The sequence below is a fragment of the Condylura cristata genome, unplaced genomic scaffold (assembly GCF_000260355.1).
Source record: "Condylura cristata isolate star-nosed mole 26May11 unplaced genomic scaffold, ConCri1.0 scaffold00034, whole genome shotgun sequence".
In the NCBI taxonomy this organism is placed as follows: Eukaryota; Metazoa; Chordata; class Mammalia; order Eulipotyphla; family Talpidae; genus Condylura; species Condylura cristata.
Window position 1 is genome coordinate 8,531,284 of NW_004567135.1, and position 17,372 is coordinate 8,548,655.

A 17,372-nucleotide genomic window follows, 5' to 3' on the forward strand; every position below is an offset into this window, starting at 1 on the left:
CCATGTGGTCACCTCCGGGGCAGGCGGGAATCGAACTGATGCGGAAGTGGCTTTAGATTCTCAGTGCTGTGCTTTAACCCGCTGCGCCACCAGGGAGGGCCTAAGAGCTAACTTTTTATCTGACATCTTAATGAGGCTGCTCTGCACAAAGTGGAGAGTTGGTCACCCATGTCTGCTGTGATATATGTTAACTAGGAAAGATAGGCTATGCTGCAGTAACAAATAAAGCCAGAAATGTCAGCAAGGTAACGCACAGGCATTTCCCCCTTATGGACATATCTACCTTGAAGAAGGAATACTGCTCCACATGGTCAAGACATAATGATGCCGTTTTTGTAACTATGGCATAAGGAGCATCCGTCCCCTCACCCCCGCACCACAATCACATCCATTCCTATTTCATTGGCTAGACTGAAGAGTCACATGGCCTTGCCTAAATGCAGTTTACCATGGGTCCAGCAAGGATAGAACAACTAGTTATGGTACTCACTAGAAGTTACTACCAGTGAAGTAGTAATCCCTACTTCTGGCAGTCTACCATTCTGTAGCTCAACTTGAAAGAAAAAGATGCAGATAGGAATAAGCATGGTTTGTTTACAGTTCAAAGCAAAACAGACCTAAGACACAAGAAGTAATGGGACCAGATCATGGAAACAAATTAAAGTTCAGTATGCAGCCTTAAGGCAAAAGGGTCCACTGGGGGTTCTCAAAGTGAGAAGCAAAGCACTGTCTGTGTGTAGCATGTGAAATATATGATGGAGAAGACACAAATGAAGAATTGGGACACATTTGCAATAATGAGAAACTATACTCTATAACAATATGAGAACAGTCACAAATTGGGGTAACTGGTAATAGCTGACAAAGAAAGAAGGCAGGAAGCAGAGATAAGAGCTCAACATGACAGATTTCAAGACAGGGTAGCAGGTAGTACTGTTAACAAATCACAATAAAAATAGGGGTTGGCTTAAAGGAGAAGATAAAAATAAAACTGACTTCTAGATTTATGTATCTAATATTGTACTTACTAGCCACATGCAGCTATTTTAAAACTTCAGTGCTTTCATCACACCAGACCCACTTCAAGAAATCAACCACCATGGGTGATTTGTGATTGCAATACTGGACAAACAGATAAGGATATTTTCAACATTATGAAATGTTCCACTAAATAGTGTTTTTCTAAACCTACCAGGCTTTTACTAGTCAGATTTTGGAAAAGTAAATGAAAATGAAATCAGAAATGAAAGTTTTAAGGAATTTGTAGGTTAGTTGGAGGATCATTATGTTCCTATACCAAAGAAGGCTAATGACCTTTTACCAGCAAACACTAGTTCTCTGTCCTAAATGTCCTAGAGTAGGAGACTGCAGATACGTATTGACATGGATAGGTGTTCAAATATACTGGCAATTTTTAAGACATTGCAAAATGGCATATATATAGTCCTATTTTTGTAAACCATAAATCCAAATTTATATGTACTAATAAAAATGTTTAGAGAAAAATGTTATTAGTCCATAGTTCTGGTGACAGGATTTTTTCTTATTTAAAAAAAATATGATTAGAGAATGGAGTGACAAGGGAAACAGATTTTGTAGCACACCAAAAACAAATATATATATATAGCATTTAGTTTTGTGTATAATGGAATATATTTCTTAATAATGATGAGAAAGGGGCCTCCCTGGTGGTACAGGGGTAAAAGTCTCAGCACTATCAAGCTATTACCAGTCACAGCAGCACGAGTTCAATCCCTGGCCAGGGAGCTGACCCACATGGCACAGCAGACCTCCCCTGTCTTGCCCACTACTCCCCTCAGAGGTGTATTTCAGTACATCTGCCTGTTCTGCTCTCTGGCGAATCCTCTCATCCCTATTCCCCACACCTCTGGCCTGTACCCAGCTCTTGACTGGTATAGTCAATGACTACATTACATTTTTGTAATGTAAACTTCAAGATAAAAGGGGAAAAGATTAATATTTTGTAACCTAAAATACAGGAAATTCAGCCCCCACCAGCAGTCATTCTCATTCATTCAGATGACCTAAGGCTGACTGGGCACCAGCGGCAGGCGTGGCTAGCAGACTACGGTGCGCAGGGCTTCCTGGCTGCTCAGCACACTGCCCAGCGCAGGGCCACCCTCACAGCCACACGCACTTCAACTACCGCACATATCACCATAGCACAATATGCATGCCCATTATTTCACCTATGCATACCCATTGCGTCAAAACAAGAGTGGACTTTGAATATCCTGCTTTTTAAGGTACAATGGAGTAGAAATTATTGTCAAGTTAGATGGCAAAGTATGTATTTATTATGCAGTGACATTATAGTTGTGTTAGTAGGACACTATACGCATTAACATTATCACACTATAAAGCACTCATCACAATATTCCAAAAATCACAGGAAAGCAAAAGTCAAGAGAAATTTAAAATGAAACATCTCATCATAGAATTTTGTCATAAAAATAAAAGTGAAAATGAGGCTGCGAGCAAGTAAGTTTCTAAATGGCTCTATCAAGGAACGCCATTACTGATGTTGAGTTACGAAAATCATATTCACTTGCAGCAACTGAAGAAATGAGTCCAGAAAAAAAATAAATGGTTAGGACTATTAGTGTTTTGGAGAGAACAGATGCTCAATCAATGAGTTGCGGACAATGGAAAGAATATCAATAGTCAATTGAAATACAAAGCAAACAATTTTGAGTGGTTTTCCTTGGCTCTTGACTCAATGACAGATGTCTGAAACTGCTCAGCTGTTGCTTATTCAAGGAATCAATGCCATGTTTGAAGTGACAGTCTGCACAAAATAATTACAGGTGAGAACATTTTTAAAGACATTGAGAAAGCACTCATTTACTCTAACTCGAAGTAGAATCTGCTAAGATGTGTTAGTGATGTGGCAAAAATCTGTACAGCAGAAAAACTTTATTAGTTGGAGAAATTTAAAGACTGTAAAAGAATAAGGCATTTACAATTATGGTTTATTCATTATAATATTCATCAGTAGGTACTGTGAAGATACTTGGATTTACTGTGTATTAATGAATCGGGAGTTTCAAAGAGTAAGCATTTGCTATCATAAACTTAGTCGCTGTCAGTTCCAAGAGCTTTTGTCAGAAAAAGAACTTGAATGTCCTGATATACCTATCACAAAGGAATTCAGTGGCTAAAAAATGGTAGTTTCATTGCAACTTTTGAACTCAATAAGAATGAAAATGAAATTTTTCTAAAAAAGAACATTCAGCCAATATGATCAAATAATGATTACTTTTGAGAATTGGCTTTTGCTGCAGACTTGAAGATGTTCCTTAGTGAATTAAACCTGAAAGTACAAGGCCTACTGTTTGCCAGCCCGTTTCTGGATAGTATCCCTAAGGGCAATGACAGTGCCCCTGGGCTTCTTTCTCTTGCTGGTTCCGGAGGCAAAGAACTGGCTGCACTATGCAGGATACAATGACGCTTGGTGCCTACAGCGGGTCAAGTGCTGAGATCTGGTATTGGAGTTTATGCCACAGGTAATCAGGAATCTATCCTTACCTCTAGCTACAGCATTCAATGAGATGGCATAAACTCTTGAGGAAAGCATCTCTGAGGGCTTCTGCTTTCATCACAATGTAATAGGCTGGTCTTGGCACATAGGCTGGTGGATTAGGGAGAAGGATGTATGACTGTCAAGCCTCCTATTGAGTTGGATGAACACTATCGGTTGGTAAGAACAATCCATACATGCTAAAAAAGGGAAACTAAGTAGCTGTCTAAAAAAATACCTACCGCTCCTCCGCCTGAGATTTATTCACTTGCCTGAATCTGGGGCCCTGAGATGGATGGCTAAGATTCACACACAGAATGGCCTCATCCTGCTAACTTGGATTCTGCTCACAATAGCCTTAATTGAGCTTATGAACTGCACTGCATCTAGTCTTGAGGGCTGGATTGTTGAGAACAGTAGCTTGCTATGAGCCTCAAGCATTCCTGCATGTCCTCGGTGAATATGACAAACCAGAGGCCCGTCTTCTAACATTCAGTCATTTCTACAGTTAGTCATGAAGGCAATTAAGTCTGCTCGCTTCCTGGGAGAAGATAACTGGTTTGCTCACTGCCTGCTACAGGATACTAAGCCCTTAGTACTGGGGCCCTCAGCTGTTACAACCCACTACACAAAACCATCAACTATTTGCATTATATTACTTATGATACTTGGGGGTTACCATGGTAACTCTCATGGTGCTTGCTGGGCAATACATTTTCTTACTCTAATTTTCTGAGTCTTCATGTCTACTTTTGGCACCTGTAGAGTTCTAGGAGTTTGAAATATAAATACTGCATGTGTTTCATAAGCTTAATTCCCAGAACTTGCTTCCTAGACTAACACAATACAGATAGAGACACAATTCCTACCTCAGGTATGCTGATCATTCATGTATTACACTGTCAACACTACTCAGGTGTGTAACAGGGTGTGGTCCAGGAAATCCTGGACTGGTTGAAACAGATGTGGGTGACAGACCCGTGGGGAGGTTGACAATGGCAGCTTTTATCTTGATTTTGATTTTGCTCCTCTGTCCCACATGTGGTGAGCCCTTGTCCTTTCCTATGGGTTCCTACCAGGAGGCGCCTCAGACCTTGGCAGCTTTCAGGCATCAGTGGCCCTCTTTGGCTCAACACTGTTGGGCTGGACATTTCCCCGAGTGGATGGCTAACTTCAGATGCTTGATTTGGAAACTATGTTCCTTGTGTTAGGTGTTACAGCACCTTCTGCCATTGCCTCCTAACACAAATGCTAACAGATTCCACCATTTCTGAATTCACAACACTATCTTTTCTTGGAGCTGGGATAGCAGCAGATAAGAGCTACCTCCACTGCTGAGGTAGAAATCTATGGATGAGAATATTTAAGATGATATGTCACAACTTAATGAAAACTCAAAAAACTAGTTTAAGCTTGCTTTGACAAACATTTTAGAGAAGAATATATGAAATTTCACAAGACAAAGAATTATGCTAAAAACTATCATATCACTTAGGCAAGTCCATTGTTTAAATCTAATACCCTTGACCAAAGGTAATTCAAAGACCTTAATTGCATTCCATGTGTTAAAATAATTACACAATTCTAATGTATGCCTTGGTAAGTATGCAATCTCTTTAAAAGATTTCTGCTTGGCCCTCCCTGGTGGCGCAGCGGGTTAAAGCACGGCACTGAGAAACTGGGAGCCACTTCCGCATGAGTTCGATCCCTGCCTGCCCCGGAGATGACCACATGGAGAGGCAGATCTCTCCTGGCCCGCCCACTGCTCCCCTCAGCAGTGTACTTCGTTGATCTGCCTGTTCTGCTCCCCACTCTGTGTCTGGTGAATCCTCTCACCCTCTGCATCTCTGGCCTGTACCCCAGTTCTGTATGAATAAATAAATAAATCTTAAAAAAAAAGATTTCTGCTTATATGTATTTAGTACAGTTTTACACGTATGGCATTCACTTTCTCATGACATTCATTACCAGTAGCATTTATCAAGCTCTTAATAAGTATGAAAAGTAGTTGCTTCTGGGACAAGGTCAAGGGCTAGGAAGGGATTAGGTAAGAGGTGATTCTTTAAAAGTATATTAACCTAATATATATTTAACCTAATGGCCAATGGCCATAGATAGTAATAGTCAGATACAAGTACTTTTATATATGAAGTAACAGTTACTGCTTACTATAACCACTATAAGTCAAATACAATACCTTGGGGTGAGGAAAGGTGTTGCTCTTGCAGCTTCTCTTGAGAGAGGAGTCCCAAGTAGCTGAGCACAACATACTTTGTTTCATAGTGAAATCCTAGAGGCACAGTAGTAGAGGACGCCATTGAGTTGGCTGACAGGGCTCCAGAAAAGTCTATTTACAGATGTGTAAAACCTAAAAACACAGAAGAATTTTTTCAGTTTAAAGTTTATTACATGCCGGTACCAATTCCCATTGACTTCAATTATTCAAATATTGCTAAAATAAATATTTGACTTCTCGGTAATCTTCTAGAAACATAACTTCAATTTCCTTACAAAGGAGTTTATTCAGATTTCAGATCAAAAACAAATTTCCTATCACTCCCTGGTTTATTTTCGCCTCTGTGGCAAAAACCCTAGCTATGCCCCCACTCCCAACCCAGTATATATTCCCGTTTTTCTCCTAGTAGAATCTCCTCATTATCTAGGTCCATGCCCACAGAGCTGCAGACCACATTTCCTAGCCTCCTTCACAGCTCAATGAACCATTGGATCAGTATGAGACGGAAATACAAATGGAAGCTACAGGTGCAATTTGTGGGTCTCTTCTGGCAAATTCTTCTTTACTCTTTTCTGTGGTTAAGAACATGACTGTGGCAGGCTTTGACATGCAAAGTAGGACACCACTGTAGGGACAGCAAAGAAGCCTGGTTTCTTAAATAATCACGTGAAAGGAGTTGTTCTGTCAGCCCAGATCACTCACCTCTGGTGTGTTATTTAAGCCATTTTAATGTGGATCTCACCAGGTATCCCAATGTGCACTTAGTCAATACAACTCCCACTTTTTCACTGGGGTTTAGTAGCTGCATTATCTACCAGGCACCTGACCAGGTGTTTGAAACTGGTACTAAGATACAATATCTTATTACAAAATTAGCAAATAACTGTTTTCCACTAAAAGCCAACAATACAGAGTACTTTAAGGTCTCAAGAAATAGCAAGTAAAAGGTGGTTCAGATAATTAAGAGGAAAAGAAGACAGGCAATGTTGGCAAAATTTAAGATCTATCATAAGCAAACTAAGAATAATGTCCTAGAAGGGTTAAGGACAGGAAAAAAAGAACTTGTAGAATTTGAAATACACAAAATAAGAGTGGAGCTAAAAATATTAAAAAAGAAGACAAATGGATCTATACTTTCCTTTTAAAAAAATGTATTTATGGTTGCTATTAATAACTAATCTTGGTTCAATAGTGAAAAGTCCCTGCCATTTCTAGCTTCAGGAGGGAATATTACCAAACTGTATCACAATATCTGATAAATCAAGCAGTAGGTTTTAGACTACTTTGTTCAACTTTAACAATAGTTTCCATAAACTTCAAAAAGGTATTTCAAAACTACCCACCAATTAAAAGAAAAAAGCATTGCAGCTTCCCTCACAGGAATGAAAGTTACACAACTGGATGCTTACCAGGCAGGTGTTTTACTCTTGAAAAACTCACTTAATAGTAAGTTATTATAATAGTAATTATTATCACTTAATAGTAAGAAAACAGTATTTTAAATTTACAAATAAAGAAAGGGAAACCCACAGAGGTAAAATAAGTTTTCTGAGGTCTATTATTTCTAATATTAGATCATATTTCTAATATAATTTCTCAGGTTGGATATTACCTAAAAGCAGCGGTGTAACAGAATCTGCCTTTTTATCTTGCTTGCCGGTCATCCCAACTCAATTTCCTGTCTACAGAGAATTCCACACTGTGTCAATATTGGTAAAATAAACAAAGAAAAACAAATCCACCAGCCCCCAAGAGAAAAGCTATGATTGGTCAGACATTTTTTCTTCTCTTCACCAGTTCCCTGGCACCTCCAAAATAGATGTATGGCCCAAATCACCAAATCCAATCTAGGAACCAGGAGCTAGAAAGGAATTTAAAGATAATTCAGGGCTTCCCTGTGGCACAAGAGGTGAGGTCTCCACAATCGCATTCCGAAGTTTTCCCCAGACACTGTGGCTGCCAGGCCAGGGAGCTGCCCTACAAGGTGAGCAGACCCCTCCTGTTTTCCCGCTGCTCCTCTCGGCAGTATTATTTCTGTCAAGCTGCCTGTTCTGCTCTCTACTGTGTCTGGTGAAACCTCTTTCCCTCTCCCCCCCACCCCTCTAGTCTACACCTCAGCTCTTGAACGCATAAATACATCTTTATAAAAAATAAAGATAATTTGGAGCCCTCCCTGGTGGCCAAAGTGTTAAAGCGCAGCACTGCAAGTGAGCCAAGGCTACTTCAGTGTGAGTTCAACCCCCAGCCCCGGAGCTGACCCACAGGGCACAGCAGACCTCTCCTGTCTCACCTGCTGCTCTCCTCATTACCTGGGTGAGCCTGCGGTCAAGTCTCCTTGGTCCCTGCCTGTTTCCTAACCTAATTTTCCAGCTATCCTGGAGCTAATCAATGCCTTTCCCATAAGTTTCTTTTTGGCTTAAGCTAGAATTACTTTATGTTGCTTGCAAATGTGACCTAGCTGTAACAAAAGCCGAGACTGGAACCTAATTTTCTTTGAACTTCTAAGGAAGTTCCTCAACAACTGTAACACACTACTTTCGTGTGAATTTTATTTCACTAAATGAAAAAAAAAATCTAATTCTGCAAAGTTCACATAAAGACCTAGTTATAACACTGAAATAGAAGATGTCTTCTAATAACTTTGGGTGGTGTGTTCATTCAACACACATTTCTTCAGAGAAAAAAGTACACTGTATAGGCAGTAGGCACAAAGACAAATCATCTACTCTCAGGAGTTTCCAACCAAGTAGAGGAAAATAAAAATATATGAATAAGAACAAGTCCTATGACACAGGTCAGAATCCAGAGTGGGGGAAGGCGATGCAGAAGGGGAAGCAGGCAAGTCTCCCCGGGGGAAGGGAAAGGGAAGTGGAGATCAGCGAAGACTTTGTAAAGTAAAACCTGAGCTAGTTTTGGAATATAAACAGGTTGGAATTCACAGACCCAGCCAGGGCTAGGGAGAGTTTAGATGCAAAGTCTGGGGAAAGGCACGGATGTGTGTTGAAACAGCATGAAAAAACACAAAGCTAAGGAACTTGACATGGCTTAATCAGAGCATACACACAGGAAGGGCTCAGCAGAACGCCCCAGTGTGCGCCTGACGTGCCCTGTATGCTGTGGGGTGCTAGGAAGCTGGACTTCTTTTTTCTATAAGCCAGGAGTTAACTTCAGCCACCTCCATGAGTGAACCTAAAACTGTATGCAAATTATGTGTGTCTGAATATTTTTCTGGAGAGTAAAATCATTTCATCTCTTTCATTAAGTCCTTAAGTTAGATCATGATGCAAAGCTAAACACTACTTTGGAGCACCAGTAGGAGACATAAGGGATCTCAAGCTAGAGAAGCACACCAACTGATGGCATTCGGAAAAATCCCCCTGGAGGCGGTGTGGACGGTAAGAGACTGGACACAAGAACATACGTTTAGGGGAATACTGGAAAAACCTAAGCAAGAGATCTAGAAGGGCATAAACTGGGGCGGGGACACCAGAAAGAAGGGGACACACAAGAAAAATACTGAGTTCAAAGATTTGTAAGCTAACCCCAGCAAGAGTAATCGGGGCAGTTATATGGAAAAAGGTTGTTCTGAATACTCAAGTTAGGCTAATTATAGGAAGAGTTGCTTTGGGGAAGAAGAGTAACAAATTCACTTGGAGGTATACTGAATTCAAATTACCTTTTGGTTAGCCCCATGGGTATACCTAGGTAGTTAGACATACAAGTCTTAAAACTCAGGTGCTATGCCTAGCCTGGCATAGCATACAAATGAGAGCACAGACACAAACTTGTATTTTGCACAAATGCAAGTCAGTAAAATTATATAAAGCATTAAAGTACAGTGGCGGCCAACAGTGGGCAGACTGTCAAAATTCTGAAGGAGTAATTCAGCTTGAAAAACCATACTCAATATATAGTTTCATACATGCAAAAGGAGACATTACCCACTATTTCCAGCACAGAAAATAAAGCAGGGTAAATCCTCAATATTCTGTTATCTGTGACTCAAGTGAAAAAATAAGGCTTCCTCAAACCACACCCCAAGTACCACCACCAGAACAGGAGCCAGAGAATTTTGTATCTGTCTCTCTAAGAGAGAAATGATATTTAAAATATGTCAAGAAGTAAAAGAAACATCAGAATTCATGGGAAAACTAACATTTTAGAGGTAGTCAAGAGATGAAAAGCCAGCAGAGAAAACCTTCTGGTCTGGATTGGAACAACCAAAAAGGAATGAAGAAAACCAGGTAAGAGCATGTTCAAGAAGTCAGGGGACATGGCAGCATGAAGGGAGTGAACGAAAGTGTCAGTTTAACAGCATATCTAGGAGTCTGAAAATGAGGAGTCGCCTGGATTTGGGCAGCAGGTAGCTGTCTATTATGCCTGACAGGGGCAATGATGGATGGCAGAAAGTTGAAAAATTAAAGAGTAGAGTAAGAAAAAATGAATATTAGTCTATTCTTTCAAAGAAAATATGATTTGCAGAAAAGGAAAGAAGTAGGAGAGAGAGACAAAAGGTTTGTGAGACAAAAGATCTGTTCTGTAAACACAATAAGACTTAAGCGTATTTACACTCAGTGGAGGAAGAGCCAATGATATAAATAAATATAGAGAGCAAGGAATAAATGATTAAATAAAGTTCCCCAAAAAATAGGGTGGGGTGGGGGTGGTGAGAGAATAGCGCAAACTAGTGGCAAAACTTAATCTTTAAAAAGTGAAAGAATCTGTCTGGTGGAAGCATTGATATTTGAATAATTCTTTAAATAAAAATCTGATGTTCTCAAGTTTGTTATTTTCAAATTTCTTATATTCATCAAAAATTCATATACCAGAAGACAGTAAGCATTCAAATTTTTTTTGAGTGTCTTCAAATTTTCTTACACATCTCAATTGTCTACCTGTAAGTGCAAGGATTTCATAATCTTCAATCCTGTACACTCATCATTCTATTTTTGCAATATAGCCCTTGGCTGTAACAGACATGTTAATATTAATATATCCATATATTTGGTGTTTATACATTCAATCATTTCTCTCAATGATTCACACAAATGGAGATAATATGAACTTCACTTAAATTAATATACAGTTTTTAGACTTTAGCCGTGCATTTAGCATTCTAGTTGGAAGCAAACCAGATCTACACCTACCTCACTTACAAAATAAAATAATCATCCAACTTCTAATTTAGCTTGTGTTGGTCTATACAGCAACACAGCAGCTCATTCAAGCCTATGTTTAGGTGGTCAGACAGGCTCAAAATCATACAGCTAATTAATAACTCAATCATTTGGACAGGTAAATCCTCTTCTGTTATGAACTCTTAGCCCTTAATTGCATTTATTCAACACATATTTATTGCACACCAGGTAATGTGCTGGAGGGAGGGAAGGGAGAAAAGGGGGAGGAAGGCAGAGGTAGAAAACATTAACACCAGTAATGCAGGAAGACGTGGGGAAGAAGGGAATGGGCTTCCAGAAAGTGAAGAGTACTAAAAGAAGCTGGTCTGTCAACTTTGAGAAGGCGGGGGAAGAAAACTGTCAGGAGGATAAAAAGTAAATATAATCGACATTGAGAAGGAAAGGGGGAGAGAGGGATCAAAACAGGGCGGAAGGGGGAAGCACAAGAGACTGTGGTGACAGTTCACAGGTGACACGGCGGTGGGAATTTTATGGGATTACACTGGAGAAGAGAAATAGAACACAACACCAAAATGAACAGCTGTGTAAAAAAAATATGCATGTGTGTGTGTGTGTGTGTATAAAAACATAGAAAAAACAAACAAACAATCAGAGAACACCACCCCGGGTTTTTCTGGAAGCAGGGGACAATGCTGAGGCCCACACCAATACGGTACATTTTTAAAATGTGGCAAGCTTCCCTTTTAAAAGTGTTTTGCTTAAAAAACAACCAACCAGGCCCTCCCTGGTGGTACAGCAGGTTAAAAGCACAGCACTAAGGAGCTAAAGCCACTTCAGCATGAGTGTGATTCCCGGCCAGGGAGGTGACCTGTGCACATGGCACCACAGACCTCTCCTGACCGGCCCGCTGCTCCCCTCGGCAGTGTACTTCACTGATCTGCCTGTTCTGCTCCCCACTCTGTCTCTCATGAATCCTCTCACCGCCCCTGCACCTCTGGCCTGTACCCCAGTTCTGTATGCATAAATAAATCAATCTTTTAAAAAAAAACAACCAACCACCCAGATTCCTATGATGAGTCCCAGTACAAACTCTGGTATCTCGTGTCACAGGATGCTGGCACTGATCATACAGCAGAAATTAAGCACAGCTTATGAACTATAACCTGAAGGTATGTGGCAACTATTCCTGTGAATGGAAAGCAAATTTGCAGCAACATGAATTTTTTGTGCTTGTTTCATAAACCTGTTTGAGTAGTCATCTTAAGTGCTTGTTTAAAATAGAAATTTCTACCACCCACCTCAGACATATTAACTTAGAATTATCATACCTGTTATTCTCTTTAACTCCATAAAAACAAAAAACAAACCATTATAATGTGATGTTATAGCTAAAATATTTCAGGAAACTTGTTTTTAGAACAACTTCCCTCATAAATAAAAAATTGTAAGATAAGAAAATTCACTGAATACTCCCAACAAGAGGCTTTAATAGAGTTATAATGCCATTGCATAAAGAGAACAATTAAAATCTGCAAATAACTCAATCACAAACCAAAACTCTAGAATTTTAAATATCAACAGATCTTTTGGTTACCAGCTCTTTAGTCTCAAGATTCAATCCATCGATTGATCAGGGAATTTTTTTTAAAGTTCCACAAATTAACATGAAGTCAAATAACTAAACATTTTAACCCATGCTTTATTAGATCATATAGAATTCTAGGACTTTCTCTAAAAATAAAACTAAATATCCTAGTAAAAACTGTAAAGTTGCAAAATTCATCCCACCCAGGTGAGAAACATAATTGAGCAAAGTGTCATTTTTAACTAAGCAGACATTAAATTTCTAGGCAGGCTACTCCTTTTCTATTGAAACATGCTTAAACTCTCTAGTCCTATCTTGTATTGAATTGCCCCACAATGCTTTCACGCAGCAGCTGCCATTAGCTGATAACATAGAGGACTGCCTCATTCTCTCCCCACACAGTCTGATTTTCAAACAAGTTAAGTAAGTTCCTATATATATGAGAGCTTGTAAAAGGGGAAACAAAATTCAGCTACTCTCTTCTACTTCCTCAGTATGAGAACAAATCCACAGAAAAACTTTCATGTGATACAGCAGCACCATGTCTAACTGCCCATCAAGTGATGATTAAAGAAAATATAGTGGAATATTATGTGCTAATAAAAAAGGGGTGAAGTACTGGTACATGCTATTACAATGAAACCTAAAAACATTATGCTAAGGGAAACCAATCAAAAAAGACTCCATAATGTATGATTTAATTCATATTAAATGTCCAGAAACGTAGCTAGAAACAACAGTAAATCGGTGGATGCCTATAAAGGAGATATAGGGAAAAGAAGAATCAAGAGTGACTGTTAATGGGTACAGGGTTACATTTTGGGACAATGAAAATTGTGGTGATAGCTGCACACACTACAAATATCTTAAAAGTGACTAAACCATGCAATTGGTGAGCTGTATGATGATGTTAATTATATTTCACTAAAAAACAGCTGTTCTGAAAATATCCCTTCCACTTTGTAATATATATTAAGAACTCTTGGTGACCATTTATTTGGACTGATACAAATGTTTGCACAATATTTGTAAAACAATGAAAAAAAAAACAAGATGGCACAACTATTTAAAATTTTTTCAGATGAAAAATAAATTTTTTAAAACAGATGCAATCACTTGTCCTAACAATTTAGTACAGAAGGTAGGTGTTTAATAAATATTGAGTGATATGCTAATGAACTCATCTTTTATTAAACGGCTTGGAATCAACCTTACAACTGCATTCAACTATTATGTGTAGTTCACCTTAAGAAAATCTGTCAATAGAATAAAACACTGAGAATAGAAACTGACTAATAGATAAGCGAAAAAGGATTTTCAAGACCCTTACTAGTCTGTTGTCAATGAAGACTACTTAATGGTTTAAATATTTTCAATTTGCGGGTACAACAGTGAAATGTACATTTCCTGGGTGTATATGAGATATAAACAGTTCGCTACCCACACAAACATTTGCTTAATTTTCTGGGAGAGTTAAAAAAAAACCTAGAAGGGTGTGGTAACTCATGCAAGGTCACACAACAAGTCAGGGCAGAGATCAACATTCTGGTTTTTGCCAAACCTCCAGGGGAAATCTTACTGACAGTTTCGCAAAAAGACTGCTTTGCAACGCAAAAAAAAAAAAAAAAAAAAAAAAAAAAAAAAAAAGGGGGGAGGGGAGAGGAACTGTCTGCTTAGTTTTAAACTTTATAAATAGAGACAGTGAGATAGCTATTTTGGATAAACAAACACTATTGCCAGAAGTGGTTAAGAGATAAAGTGTCAGCACTGACCAGATCGCCTCATTTTCAACCTGGCTTACAGACTTATCTCAAAAAGTCTAGTTCTCCTTCATAGTCCACTGTAAGGGAAAGAAACTTGCTGTCGCCTTGGCATAATGAGAGGATAAAAATCAAAGGAGGGAACATCTAACTGTAAATTGCATCGCCCCCAAAGGTTAGAAGAGAGGTTTGGGGGGCGGGGATGAGGAGGGGAATGGGTGTCAAAACAGCAGTGAGTGCAGGATAAGCATTCTAACAATCTGGAAGAAGAACCCGCCAGGAGGACTGACAGCTAGTCAATGATCATGCTAAACGAGTCGCATGGGGACCTTTTCTGGGGTTCGGAATCCCACGTTCTCAGCTTGGTCCTAGAACAATGGACCTGGGCTTCCCATGTGAAAGTATCTGTGGGCTCCCGCTCTGGAAGCAAAGGCCGAGTCCCCCAAGCTCGGCGAGCCCCTCGGAAAGCCCTGTTCAAGCGGGGTTCACGCTGGGTCCACGCTGGACACGTCAGGTTCTAATGAAACGGACTCAACTTCGAGCACCCCAGGCCGAAGCATCACCGGCCCCACTCCATCGCTCCCAGTCACTGTCACACACGCACTGACACTCACTCACGCGTCGTCGGAACCTCTGGGGGCCGGTGGCTCGGCACAGTCTCCTACCCTGAGAAAAGCGGCTGAGGAGCCTGCTGAGGCCCCAGCGCCTCCTGCCCGGTCACCCACTCCCCTCACCTGGCCCTGGCCCCAGCCCCAGAGGAGATGAAAGAGGCGGCGGCGGCGGCAGGTGTTTCCGACAGGGTCCCCCAGCGGCGGTGGCTGCTCCGACCCGCGGCCCTAATCTACCGCCGCCGCCATGTTGGAGGGTGAGGTCACCCCCGGCGTGCTGCCGTCAGCGCCGGCGTCGGGGCGGGCAGCGGCGCGCCGGAAGGGGGCGACTCCGCTCTTCCGAGCGGAAGCACAGACCGGCGGGCCGGGAGGCCCCCCCTGTGACCCGGAAGCCGACCTCCCTGAGCGGGAGGACCCGATCTTTCCCGAGTCTCCAAGTCTGTGATTCCTGGGTTGCCGGGGACGCTTGATGGCTGCTGGAGCCAGTTGTGTGGGGCACGAGGTGGCCGTCCCCCGGGCTGGGAAACTTGCTGTCTGCTTAGAGTGTGTTCTGTGGGTGTATCGAGCAGACCAGTATTGAGCTTCAGATGTTGCCAACAGGCGACATAAAGTGTCACGAGAACCACGGAGTCACATGGAGGAGATGGTGCTTGAAACTTAGAAATCTCGGGGACAGGCGGAGCAGAGGCATGACGCCCATAAGGGAAATCGACAGCAGTAGAGCAGGTCGCTCGCAGCTCCTAGCACAGTGCCTGAGGTAGAATGTGTGTTAACAGATGTTTGCTTTTGAAAGAATTCCAAATATGTAGATACTGCCCTCTAAAGGGAGGTAGAGCTTACTTACTCCGTAAGTGTGGAATGCACACAGTACTGCCTTCCAAGAGGGAAAGGAACTTTACAGAGAAACCTGCCAAACACTTCTTCAGCCAGGTGGTCAAGTTCATCATCAAGAGTCAAAAGTCATGTTCACAGCACGTAACCTTAATATGATATCAGGGGGAGCCTCCCTGCTGGAGCAAGTGTCAGCACTATGAATCCACTGGCAGCCACAGCAGCACCAGTTCCATCCCCAGCCAGGGGACACACATGGCGCAGCAGACCTCTCCTGTCTCACCTACTGCTCCCCTCAGCAGTGTGTATTGGTAGATCTGCCTGTTCTGCTCCCCACTCTGTCTCTGGTGAATCCTCTCACAAGAGTCCCCTTACTTCTGGCCTACACCCCAGCTCTTGAATGCACAACTAAATAAATCTTTAAATATATATAAATGATGTCATGAAAATAGCACTTTGCCTCTGTCTTTCTCCTCAAGCCTCACAAGCCATGATTAATTAGAAAATTTTGATACAGGTGCCTTCCTACAATAATCCTAACCAGAACTCTGCAAAACTGTAAAGGTTATCAAAAATAAGGAAAATTTTGATAGGGGCTATGGAAGGGGGAGCATCAGGTGGGACACTAGGTATGGTATAGTGAGTAATCTGCACCACATTGTTTATGGCCTGTCTGCTCTGAGTTAATGTTTTAGCTCAAGGACACATCTGGAGGAGAGCAGGGAGCCAGTGCGATCTGAAGAGGACACTCAGCACTGGGACATACTCGAGGTCAGGTGTCCAGGAGGGCAAGGAGGAGTCCCAGGGCTCCTGACAGTGGTAAAGGCATGCTTACTGCTGAACTGTATTTGTTCAACTTACTGTAAAAAGTGAGCTAGAAATGAAATGTGAATACGATTTCTTCAGCGTGTTAACCTCCATTCCCCCCATTATGGGCTGTCTTAATTAAAGCTCACCTTAAACATGCGATATTGACAATAGATGGTGCTGGGTGGCCTGAGTTCCTGATCTTCCAACTCGTTTTGTAACAGGGTGGCCCCCAGAAAAAGAAGGAAGTAGTATGTGTAATACTGACACTCAAACCATAACCTTTTTTTTTTTTCTTCATAACTAGAGACTCTTTATCCTGCTTCCTTCTTTTCCTGAGGACCACCCTGTTACAGATTGAAAAATTTGTCATAGCCAAAAGGAAACTTAAAGACATGACAACTGTTTTTTGTACTAATAATATCCTGGAACAGAAAAAGGATAAGACTAAGGAAACCCGACTAAATTATAGACTTTAGTTAATACACCAATACTGTCTAATTAAAACAGATGTGCTATATTAGTGTAAAATGTTAAATAATAGGGGAAACAGTGAGAGGGAGAAAGAATCACGGGGACTCTATGCTATTCAATTTTTTGGTAAATTTAAAATTGCCCTAAAGCTAAACATCTAATAATGAACATATTATTGTTGAGTTTGCTTCCATGAAGGTCAGCAAAATACAATAATATATTCTGGTTTGGGTTTAGAAAATACTTAAACTTTTATCTCAATACAAGGGCTGTAAGCCTGGAGAAATCCACACCACTCCGCTAATTCAGACACGGGAAGTCCTTCTTGAATAAGAGCGGCTGTTCGAGAACAAGAACCGTGTCACGAGTCAACCTCCAGAAAGGACAGGGGT

General features: G+C 41.0%; 1 protein-coding gene across 3 annotated transcripts in view; it reads right to left on the reverse strand.

Annotated features, from left to right (window-relative positions):
* The window catches only part of BCL2L13 (BCL2-like 13 (apoptosis facilitator)), a 52,724-nt gene extending 37,551 nt beyond the window's left edge, over window positions 1–15,173 (reverse strand). For 2 of the 3 annotated variants that reach the window (XM_004692532.2, XM_012732468.1), the window contains exons 1-2: window positions 14,995–15,173; window positions 5,739–5,909 (exon numbers count right to left, since the gene is read on the reverse strand). In XM_004692532.2, the coding sequence (XP_004692589.1) occupies window positions 5,739–5,859 (121 nt within the window). In that variant the 5' untranslated portion in view covers window positions 5,860–5,909; window positions 14,995–15,173. The remainder of the gene's footprint in view (window positions 1–5,738; window positions 5,910–14,994) is intronic. The other variant, XM_012732469.1, reaches the window with a different exon arrangement.
* Between the last annotated feature and the right edge of the window lie 2,199 nt (window positions 15,174–17,372).